Source organism: Vipera ursinii, assembly GCF_947247035.1.
Source record: "Vipera ursinii genome assembly, chromosome: 5".
NCBI lineage: Eukaryota > Metazoa > Chordata > Lepidosauria > Squamata > Viperidae > Vipera > Vipera ursinii.
The window spans coordinates 97,331,987-97,343,955 of NC_139518.1; the positions used below are offsets into that span (position 1 = coordinate 97,331,987).

The 11,969-nt window shown below is 43.0% G+C and overlaps 1 protein-coding gene across 4 annotated transcripts; it reads right to left on the bottom strand.

Annotated features, from left to right (window-relative positions):
- Nucleotides 1-229: 229 nt before the first annotated feature.
- LOC310641316 (phospholipase A2 myotoxin inhibitor protein-like) lies at nt 230-10,007 on the bottom strand. 4 transcript variants are annotated; one of them, XM_083364286.1, is made up of 4 exons: nt 9,717-10,007; nt 4,727-4,816; nt 3,420-3,503; nt 230-718 (listed from the first exon to the last, which is right to left on the bottom strand). In XM_083364286.1, exons 2-4 carry the CDS (start codon nt 4,806-4,808, stop codon nt 384-386), a joined length of 501 nt encoding a protein of 166 aa, XP_083220412.1. In that variant the 5' UTR covers nt 4,809-4,816; nt 9,717-10,007; the 3' UTR covers nt 230-383. The 4 variants fall into 4 exon arrangements, with proteins under 4 accessions (XP_083220412.1, XP_083220410.1, XP_083220411.1 ...); XM_083364284.1 differs by lacking the exon at nt 9,717-10,007 and adding an exon at nt 5,115-5,306; XM_083364285.1 differs by lacking the exon at nt 9,717-10,007 and adding an exon at nt 5,103-5,155.
- Nucleotides 10,008-11,969: the final 1,962 nt, after the last annotated feature.

Below are 11,969 nucleotides of genomic sequence, written 5' to 3' on the forward strand. Positions count from 1 at the left end.
CCATCCCTTTCCTTTCTTCCCTTCCATTTCCTTCATCTCCATTTCTCTCCCTCCCTCTCCTTCTGCAGCTATTTTTATTTTTTTAGTGCTATCCTAACTTCAAACAGTTGCTAAACAAGAACGGCGGTTAAGCCAGGCCTACCTTAAAGGATGCCTGTGTTTCCAATTTATTCATTTTTAAATAAATGGATGGACAAGCAATCAAAGCAGAGAAGTGATATTTTTCTTCATGCTTTTATTGAGCGTTCTGGAATGTTCTAAAGGCAAGCGGAATCGGGTGTAGGTGCTCTACATTTTGACAGCTCCTGATCTGGTTGGGCTGCTTTCAGCTTGCTACGTCTTAGGTAGCGCCTCTCTTCAGCACAGCATGCTCGCTTTCCTTCTCATAAGATGAAAGAAAACTCGCACACGACTAAGAGGTCATCATCACAGGATGCAGAGTGCCAGGCTCCATGTGTATCTGCTTTCACACAGGCTCCATCTGCGTTATTCGGTTGTCCCTCGGCCCAGTTGGTGAAGTTTGCTGAGTCACCCACGACGAGGTAGGCGTCTTTGCCGTGCTTCTCCAGAACATTTGCGAAGGCCTTGTTCTCATTTTGGAGTTGAGGGGAAGGGATATGGCCACCAGCTTGGACACAAGTGTCTCGGACAGCTGCAAACTTCATGAATTCCTTGTTGGTCACGTACAGTCGTTCACTGCCACTCGCAAAGGATCGAGCTAGAAACACAAGGAAGAAGCAAATGTCTGGCTGCAAAAAAAAAATGCTCCACAACTCATGTTATTTTTTGTTGGTTTGTTGTTTGTTTTCCCTCTCCCTTTAAGCAGAGATTACAAGGAGAGAAAGCAAGTGTGATTTTGGTACTTAGTTCTGAAAGGAAGCGCCACAGAGAACAGCAAAGAGAGAGAAATCAGGGATCTGCAAATGGGCCAAACAGCATGAATCATTTCTGCTTTTAAAAAAAAATGTAAAGAAAAATCTGGTCCTTTTTTTATTTGGGAGAAAAGCACTGAACCGTTCTGGACTTCCAACCAAGCTGGCCCATTTCTGATCTGAAATATGTCTTTATTCTAGTTCCCCCCCCCCCCCCTAGATGTATTCAGAAAAACTTCACTGGAGATTTTTAAGAAGAGACTAGACATTCACCTGTCTGAGACGGTATAGGTTGCCTACCCCTGGTATAGGTTCTCCTGCTTGAGCAGGGGGCTGGACTGGAAGACCTCCAAGGTCCCTTTCAGCTCTGTTCTATTCTATTATTCTATTGCTGCTGAAAATATCCTTCTTCCCAGGACATCCATTTAAAGTAAACGGTGGACAAAAAAAACTGACGGGGAAGCTAGCTGGCATTTCTTCAACAGAAACGTGGTTTGCTTAAGCAAGCTCTTTCAAAGACATACTTTCTCAGGTAACGTGTCCTAAAAGAGAAAGAAAGTGCACAACAGAACTTGTCAAACTTCAGAATACATCTGGAAAGAAAGCATGAAAGAGTCAGACATGGCTGAATGGATATCATCCATCATCTATCATCCATCATCATCATCATTATCATCATCTTCCATCATTCATCATCCATCATCATCCATCATCATCATCATCATCATCATCATCTTCCATCATCCATCATCATCATCATCATCCATCATCTTCATCATCTTCCATCATCCATCTTCATCATCATCATCATCTTCATCATCCATCATCCATCATCCATGTGGAATGCTGAATACATCTGGAAAGAAAGCATGAAAGAGTCAGACATGGCTGAATGGATATCATCCATCATCTATCATCCATCCTCATCCTCATCTTCATCTTCATCATCATCCATCATCATCATCCATCATCATCATCTTCCATCATCTTCCATCATCCATCATCATCTTCCATCATCCATCATCCATCATCAGCCATCAGCCATCAGCCATACGTTTCGGCATCCCACTGAACAGGAAAAATGATGGAAACTTTGAAAGAGGAACTATTAGCAATGTTCTTAAATGATCGGACACATCACGAAGAGGGTGTTTTGGACCTGGGTGCAAATACAGAATTTCTCTTGCTATTCCCGAAAGGATCTTGACTTTTTTCAGACTTTTGTAGAGTGTGAAAAAAACCTGCGTCTGATTTCAGGAATGAACCCGGTCACCTGAAGGTGGCTTTTGAAAGAGTCATATCTTTTTTTGGAGAAATGGGAAAAAATGTAATGAACAGCATTTGTTCCAAATAATGAATATTACTTCATTTCCCATATTCTGGGGGAAAAAATGTGGTTCCTTCAAGAACAACCAACTTCCATTAGGGTTCTCCAATGCTTTTTCCTAGGAATTGGGGGAATCTCACCAAAGTAATGCAGGCTCATTGGACAGAAACTCAGTAATAATTGGAAAAATAACCCACCCCCCCAAAATAGTAATAAGACTACCAAGAAATTCAGATGGCAACCAAAAGATATGGAAAATTGTAGCCCTTTGCTGTCTCCCATGATCGTCAGAATTTTTGCAGCCCAACTTTTGCCACTTATGGTGGACATGAGATAAAGAAAAGAAATATTGCAGAAGGATTCATATTTTAATACAGAACAACCTTAAAGATAAAAATGAAACCAGAATCTTTTCTTCTGGCCTTAATGGAAAAAGAGTTGGCAAAAAAATAATAATGGAACTTTGATCTTGTATACGTTGACGGCAGCCAAACAATTGTATGCACAAAAATGAAAGGACATTTCGATTCCCACCATGGACAAATGGCTACAGTGGTTGATGGAGTTGGCAGAGATGGCTAAATTGACTGTTTTGATTAAAGAAAAGAATATAAGCACTGTTGTTTCTACAGGGAAACCGCTTCTGGACTTTGGAAGCTGCAGACAGAGGTACAAAACTGGAAACTGGGGTAAGAAAAGATGCGTAGGTTGTTTCTGCTGTTTTCATTCAGTTAGACAGCAACCCAGCAATCCACAACAAATCCACAAGGGAGGGTAAAAATGTAGCATGTGTGAGAGGCCTGGAAAAGATTGCATGGTCCCACTCCCTATTTTGACCCCTGCCTCTATAGATGCTCTGGTAAGAGACAGGAAGGCAGCATTCAAATTGAATGGAACTCAAACACTTTGGCCACCTAGTGAGAAGGAAGGACTCACTGGAGAAGAGCCTCATGCTGGGAAAGGTTGAGGGCAAGAGAAGAAGGGGACGACAGAGAAGGAGGTGGCTGGATGGAGTCCCTGAAGCAGGAGGCGTGAGCTTAAAGCGACTCCAGAAGATGGCGGAGGACAGGAAGGCCTGGAGGAAGGTTGTCCATGGGGTTGCAGTGGGTTGGAAAAGACTTCACAACTAACAACAACAACTGGATTTGGCCAAGTGTGATTAGACACACAACGCATCACTTGGAGGAAAAGCCAGGTTTTATTCCCCCAAGGTTTCTTACCTTTGTGGACTGACAGGAAGGCATATTGCAAGTTGGTAACCTTTTTTTGAAGTATCATTATAGCTTCAATCATGGAACTCACCACTAGAAAGGGAAACAGCACATTACTGAAGTCACAGAAGGGAAGGGAAGCTAACCAAACTAGTTGGCATTCAAAAAATCAGCAACTACACTTTCTTGGACTTGCTTGTTTATCTTTCAGGTGAATGTTAGGCATCTCGACTTAATATATCAGTCCTCAGAAGAATGCATGAATGAAATGGCTTGGGGGGGGCTTCCTTGCATTAGACATCCTTGCATTACAGGTCTTGGTTCATCCATGATGTGCTGATTTCTCCAGGTATGATTGCAGGATCCGGGCGGGGGCATAATAGAAGTATTCAGGTATTTGAGAGGCTGCCACAAGGAGGAGGGTGTCAAATTATTTTCCAAAGCACCAGAAGGAAAAACAAGAAAAAGTGAATGGAAATTAATCAAGGAGAGAAGCAACTTGGAATTAAGGAGAAACTTCCTTGCGGCGAGGACAATTCACCAGTGGAACAACTTGCCTCCAGAAGTTGTAGGTGCTCCATCACTGGAGGCTTTTAAGAAGAGACTGGACAGCCACTTGTCTGAAACGATAATAGGGTTTCCTGCTTGAGCAAGGGGCTGCACTAGATCCCCAAGGTCCCTTCCAGCTCTATTCTGATTCTGATTGGCTTGTTGTTGGTTTGGATTTAATCAGTAAAATATTTCAGAGGAACTCTTTTATTAACTCTGCTCTCCAGGAGCCTTTTTGCATTCAGATAACAGAATTGGAAGGGACCTTGGAGGTCGCTGCTCAAGTAGGAGACACTATACCATTTCAGACAAATGACTCCCCAATCTCTTCTTAAAACTCTCCAGTGATGGAGCACCCACAACTTCTGGAGGCAAGATGTTCCTCTGGTTTATTGTTCTAACTGTCAGGAAATTTCTCCTTAGTTCTAGGTTGCTTCTCTCGTTGGTTAGTTTCCATCCATCGCTTCTTGTTCTGCCATCAGGTGCTTTGGAGGATAGCCTGACTCCCTTTTCTTTGGCGCAGCCCCTGAGATATTGGAAGGCTGCTATCATCTCTCCCCTAGTCCTTCTTTTCACTAGACTAGACATGCCCAATTCCCACAACCGTTCTTCACACCTTGTAGCCTCCAGCCCCCTAAACATCTTTGTTGCTCTTCTCTGCATCCTGGGCTGCAATTCAGATAACAGGAATAGCACCCACAAGCTCCCACTTCTGCACATGTGCTAAGCTCCTTCCCCATTCTCAAACATAGGGTTAAAATTATTACTTTGTCCGTCAGAATCTGACAATTCTCCGTTGGCCAGAAGGATGCCCAAAAGAAGAAGACTGGACAGCAGAATCAGACGCATCTTTAAACCTATACAATTCATAGAGACAGTGTTAGTGTGGTTTTTAGACCCTTGGAATTTGACATTCACATTCCAGTTCGCGCAGAAAATGCATAGCAAAAGATACAATCCCAGCCCAATCTAAGGATATGTGATACATGTCCGCACAAATCACTATTTTCCCACAAACTATAAGCATTCACTAAGCATACTTTCTAGCCCCTTCATTAGAGCTCAGGATGAACCTCCAGCCAGATGCCTCTGAGTAACTATGCATTTCTTAACGAGTTATCCTATGTGGCAAGCAAGCTGTACCTCTGCACTTACGCTGTGGTTTCTGCTCTTCTAGATGAGGCTCCCAGAATGATTTTCCTCCCAGTGGCAAGAGTTATTTTATATCAGTCATGGATTGGGCAACGTGAAGGGCTGTGCAAATTGATTGCTCAATGGGGTACCCCTTGCTTTTTATTCCTCCTCCCCAAAGTAATTATGGCTGTTTATTTAAGAACAGCCTGGTTGTTCTGCCTGAAGGTTTAGAAAAACTGGAAATTTTCCAGTGAAAAAGGGGAGGCAAAATATGAGGAAATATTGGAGAATACAGGGTGTGTGCCTGCCAATCAATGTCCCTGGAAGATTTTGCAATGCTTTGCAGTAAAAACATAGAACCCTGATACTTCATAACTTTGCAGAAAGATCTCTTGAAGATTACACTAAACACCAGCACTTCAGCTGAGATACCTTGAAAAAGGGCATTGTATAAATGCTCAACAACTCAGATTAGGTGGCGCTCGGACAGGTAGAGAGATTGAGACAGAATAAAGGAAGCTGAGATGGTAAAGTGGATTTGCCAGTTTGGGAAATAATATTTGTTCCATGGAATATCGCTCAGCAGAATTACATAGGGCGATTTTTAGTAGTTGGAATCTGTCAGTTTTGATGTTTCTTGTTCTTTATTCCTTGAGTAAGATCTCCTATATCTATTTGCAGCTGTTTTTAGAAAGAACGCATTTTCACTAATGCATATCCTTATACGTTCATTTACAGATATTGTCCACATTTTTCTCTAAACTGTTTTTATCCTGTAAGATAAGATACTTCCTTAATATTATAACATTTTTGTATGCTTCTCTGTGTGTGAGAGAGAAAGACACATAAAGGTATGGTTCTGGCTTGGAAAATGCATTTGAAATCTCTCAGAGAACAAAAGTGCAGATCAAGGGGTATGTTTACTTTGAAAGGGGCATATTTATTCTTTCCTAAATACACATAGAATCTAATTTCACTTTATCCCCAGATCACCTCTTTCTATTTCTGACTGAGGGTGCTATCCTTTCCAATCAAAACACGTAAATTGGGCATTGCTGTTTATGCATTTATGCCCCTTAGAGAAACAAAAAACATACTGACAGAACCTAATGATTAGGATAAACCCATTAAAAGAAATGACCTACATGCTAGGTCATGGATTCCCAAACTCTGGTCCATGGACTCGAAGTGGTCCGCGGAACCAGCCCGGGCAAATGACCAAAGCTTCATCTGTGCATGCAGAGGATCTGGGTAACGTGTGAAACCATCCCTCCCCCCGCCAAGTCTGGTCCCTGGTGTCAAAACATTTGGGGACAACTGTGCTAGGCAATCTCCAAATACCTTAAAGGATAGGATAGGATAGGATAGGATAGGGTAGGATAGGATAGGATAGGACAGGACAGGACAGGACAGGACAGAAGAGAACAGGGTAGGATAGGGTTGAGTAGAGTAGAGTAGAAACAGAATAGAATAGAATAGAATAGAATAGAATAGAATAGAATAGAATAGAATAGAATAGAATAGAATAGAATAGAATAGAATAGAATAGAATAGAATGGGACTTTGGAGGTCTTATAGTCCAGCCCCCCACTCAAGTGGGAGAACCTACACCATTTCAGACAAGTGGCTATCTAGTCCCTTCTTAAAAACCTCCAATGATGTAGTGTGCACCATTTCTGAAGGCCAGCTATTCCACTGGTTCAATGATGGCTGCAGTGGTTAAAAAAGATCCAAATAACAATGGGATTGAATTCTCAACACCTACCCTCTTTTTATAGCCATTAACGTGATTTTGGGGAAGCATCCCTCTCTCCCCATTCCAAATACCTCTGGCCAAATTCTTATAACTTTGGGGTCCTTGATGCTCTCTGAGCCTGGTTGTTTTCTTGCATTTCATTACCCAACTAGATAACATCTTTGGTGCTAAAAGGGACTGATTCTACTAGACTCCTTTCTAGCACAGATCATGATACCTAGTTGGGTCATGAAACATCTGCCAGGAGACCACTAAACTCAGAAAGCCCTAAGGACCCCACAGTTCAGCCCTTAGCTACCAATATTCTCTTTGGCTGTGGCCTACAACTTTTTAAAATGCCTCTTTGAGACTCATAACAGTCCTTGCTACCTCAGCTTTCTCTTTCTAATAAGAACATCGGTCTTCTATTGGCCAAAAGCTTTCTATATTTTGGGGGTGAGGTAAGATCCTTCTTTTTAAAATTCTTAGGAACATAACATTAACTTTTGAGCATATGCAACGCGCCACTTCAGAAAGGATGGAAACAGGCTAAAGTAACAGCAGTGGGGGGGGGACAAAACTTGAAGTTTTGAGTTTTAAAGCTATACAAATGTCAGGATAATCTGTTGATCATGAAAAGGATTTGAACTGAATTGACAAGAGACATTTTATAACTTAGGCCACTTTAGTTTTTGTTCACTAAGGATTAATTATTCCTGTTTTCTGAGCACTTGGGTGAAAAACATTCTTTCAAAATCCCAAAGTTCCCTAGATCTTTTGGAGAATCAGTGCCTACAGATCTGTATAAAAAGGTAAAGGTTCCCCCGCACATGCGTGCTAGTCGTTTCTGACTCTAGGGGCCGGTGCTCATCTCCGTTTCAAAGCCGAAGAGCCAGCGCTTGTCCGAGGACGTCTCCGTGGTCATGTGGCTGGCATGACTAGACACCAAAGGCGCACGGAACGCTGTTACCTTCCCACTGTAGTGGTCCCTATTTTTCTACTTGAATTTTTATCTGCTTTCGAACTGCTAGGTTGGCAGAAGCTGGGAGGAGTAACAGGCGCTCACTCTCTTATGCAGCACTCGGGATTCGACCCAACAAACTGCTGACCTTCTGATTGACAAAGCTCAGCATCCTAACCCACTGAGCCACCGCGTCCCATCTGTATAGCTTGTTTCATATTAAGGTTTGTTTGTTTTTTCCATCTCAGCTCCTATCTTTTTGTTCTCCCATTCATCTCTTGGTGACTGAGGGAATACAAGGATAGTAAAGAGGTTTGTTTTTTTTTGTAATATGGATGTTCTACTGTCTTTGTTTTTTGTTTTTCGGTGGATATCTTGCTTTGTGGTGGGTTACCAGTAACTGAAATTTCTTACTGATATATTATAGTTTAATAAACCATTTTAGAACCACTCCTTTGGCAAGCCATGGAGATTTTCAACCATCCCGGTCATGGTTGTCCCAAAGGTGCTTTTTCCAAAGTCAACTGGAATTTCTTGGTTTCTTTTCCTTGAAAACATTTTGCTTCACAGTTCTGTGAAGAAGAAGGTTCTTGGCTATGAAGAATGGCTGCAGAACTTGGGTTTGGCTAGCCCAAAGAAAAGAAGAAAGAGGGGCAACATGGTAGCAGTATTCCAGTATTTGAGGGGCTGCCACAAAGAAGAAGGGGTCTAATTATTCTCCAAAGCACCGAAGGGCAGGACAAGAAACAACGGTTGGAAACTGGTCAAGAAGAGAAGCAACCTGCACTTAAGGAGAAACTTCCTGACAATGAGGACAATTAACCAGTGGAACAGCTTGTCTCCAGAAATCATGGGTGCTCCATCACTGGAGGTTTTTAAGAAGAGACTAGACCAGGGGTAGGCAACCTTGGCTCTTTTTCACTCGTGGACTTCAACTCCCAGAATTCCTGAGCCAGCCATGCTGAGGGGGAAGGGAGAGTTTCCAAGCTGAGCCATGCTGGCTCAGGAATTCTGGGAGTTGAGGTCCATGAGTCATAAAAGAGCCAAGGTTGCCTCCCCGTGGACTAGACAGTCACTTGTCTGAGATGGTACAGGTTCTCCTGCTCTGGACTAGAAGACCTCCAAGGTTCCTTCCAGCTCTGTTCTCTGGATGAAAAGTGAAACATTGTCACGGGGGGAAAAAAACAACCCAAGAAATTTCAGTTGACCCTTCGGAAATGCACCTTTGGGATGTGCACAAAAAATTCCATTGAAAGGGGACTGCTAAGGTTGCTTCACCATTCCTCAGGCTTCCTGTTTCTATGGTTGGTAGCTGGTTTTTATGAGGACAATTATAGCAGGACAAATTTTTATTTGTTAGTGGAACACGTCGTCTTTCCTTTGGCCTAGAAAGAGGTACAACCAGCACCACCCCCCAGTTCAATTTCCGCCCTACAAAACAACCCTGTGGCAGAAGCTGAGAGAGGAGGACTGGCTGAAAGCCACCCATGGAACTTCTGTGGCTGAGATTAGAACTTGAATCTCCTCACCTCATGGCCAACATCTGCCTAGAGGAAATGCCCTAGACTTTACCCTCCTTTATGCAATTTCCCATCTTTCCCAATCTTCTACTTTTGTTTATCAACTAGACAACCCGTGATCTACTGGGTCATCTTTCAGAAATATGTCCTTACCTCAAGTGAGAAACAGAATGACCGTAGAGGCTGTGGGGTTGGAAGTTTTTTTTTAATTTTTTTTTTTAATTTTTTTTAAAAATTCCATTTATATCCCGCCCTTCTCCGAAGACTCAGGCGGCTTACAAGCTTAGCAGTAGCCTTCATTCTATGTATATGCCTGCTTGTTAGGGCTTTCACACACACACCCCAAGCGGCATTATTACAAAGTCAGCTTAACTGCCCCCAACAATCTGGGTCCTCATTTTACCTACCTGGGAAGGATGGAAGGCTGAGTCAACCTTGAGCCTGGTGGGACTCGAACCTGCACCAATTGCAGGCAGCTGGTGTTACTTAAGGAGGCATTAGCCCACTGCTCCACCAAGGCTCCTACCAGCTTTCTTTACTAAGTTGCCCTGTAGGAAGCTGTCAGGGAGCCTCAAAAATCTTTCTTTTTCTTCCTTCCTTCCTTCCTTCCTTCCTTCCTTCCTTCCTTCCTTCCTTCCTTCCTTCCTTCCTTCTTTCCCTCCTTCCTTCCTTTCTCCCCCTTTGAATGCTGAGATCTATTTACCTTCCCTCTGAGAATTCTCCCGAGACTTACTTCCTTCCTTCCTTCCTTCCTTCCTTCCTTCCTTCCTTCCTTCCTTCTTTCCTTCCTTCCTTCCTTCTTTCCCTCCTTCCTTCCTTTCTTCCTCCTTTGAATGCTGAGATCTATTTACTTTCCCTCTGGGAATGCTCGAGAGACTTCCTTCCTTCCTTCCTTCCTTCCTTCCTTCCTTCCTTCCTTCCTTCCTTCCTTCCTCCCTCCCTCCCTCCCTTCCTTCCATCCTTCCTTCCTTCCTTCCTTCCTTCTTTCTTTCCCTCCTTCCTTCCTTTCTCCCCCCTTTGAATGCTGAGATCTATTTACTTTCCCTCTGGGAATTCTCCCGAGACTTCCTTCCTTCCTTCCTTCCTTCCTTCCTTCCTTCCTTCCTTCCTTCCTTCCTTCCTTCCTTCCTTCTTTCCCTCCTTCCTTCCTTTCTTCCTCCTTTGAATGCTGAGATCTATTTACTTTCCCTCTGGGAATGCTCGAGAGACTTCCTTCTTCCTTCCTTCCTTCCTTCCTTCCTTCCTTCCTTCCTCCCTCCCTCCCTTCCTTCCTTCCTTCCTTCCCTAATTTCACAATATTTTATATCTACGGTGATCCCTGTTCCTCCGTCCTTTTCGATTAGAAGAAGAGTAGTAGTTTGCTAAGAACCGGTAGCTAACACATTTGTTGAGCAAGGAACAATGCCTCTTTGTCGTTCCTTTGACTGTATGACTTTAGAAAAAGAAAAGGTTCCTTTCTTAAGCTTTCTATAGTAGAGGGGAAATAACAACCCCCCCCCCAAAAAAAAGTCCTGTTGTTCTTTCAAAACTATTTGATTTTATTCTTTTTCTCTCTCTTTCCCCTAGGTTTTTTTTTTTTTTACACTGCATCAGTAAGTAGCTTTATCTTCCTGGAAATGTGGCATTACCCTAAAATGCCCTGCCATTCTGGCTTATGGGGACCTTGGCAACGTACCTGCCCCTCCTTAATTTTAGTGACAGGCAATTAAGATTAGGTGTCCTTCCTTCAGAAATAGGTGTGGAGGTAGATGACGATCTGGAGGCAATCTATTTACTTCTGAAGCCAAAGGATTCAACTATGAAAGGACTCTTATATCTTCGGCATCTGAAGAAGATTAGCAAGGAACAAAGTTGACATGGGCCCTTCTAAAATAAAGAAGCCGGGAGTTATTTTCAGCTAGGCTAAGTTTTTGCTTTCCATCTATTCCATTCTTAGTTCCTCCGAAAGCTATAATTATCAATTATTCGAATACTTAGCAAATCCTGAGGGTGGAGGAGAAAGTGTATTTATGAGGTTGCACCTGGCTAATAGTTGGTTGCAATAACAGGGCTAGAGAAAGACTGAGATATTTTTTTTTAAAAAATATATATATTTATACTGTATATGCAAATTAAAAAGGTAAAGGTAATGGTTCCCCCGCACATGCGTGCTAGTCATTTCCGACTCTAGGGGCCGGTGCTCATCTCCGTTTCAAAGCCGAAGAGCCAGCGCTTGTCCGAGGACGTCTCCATGGTCATGTGGCCGGCATGACTAGACGCCAAGGCGCACGGAACGCTGTTACCTTCCCACTGGAGTGGTCCCTATTTTTCTACTTGCCTTTTTACGTGCTTTCGAACTGCTAGGTTGGCAGAAGCTGGGATGAGTAACAGGCGCTCACTCTGTTACGCGGCACTCGGGATTCGACCCGCCAAACTGCCGACCTTCTGATCGACAAGCTCAGCGTCCTAACCCACTGAGCCACCGCGTCCCTATATGCAAATTAGGCAATTACAAATATTGCTTTGTATTGTTGCCAAGGAAGCAGCATGATGGCGTCTCTGTTGTTGCAAGCTTGGGGGAAAGGTGTCTGTATTTGTTTATATTGCTCCATAAATTAATAGTGAAAAAGAAGAGCAACTCAGACGATTAAAGGCCTGACGACTAATACATATGAAGAACC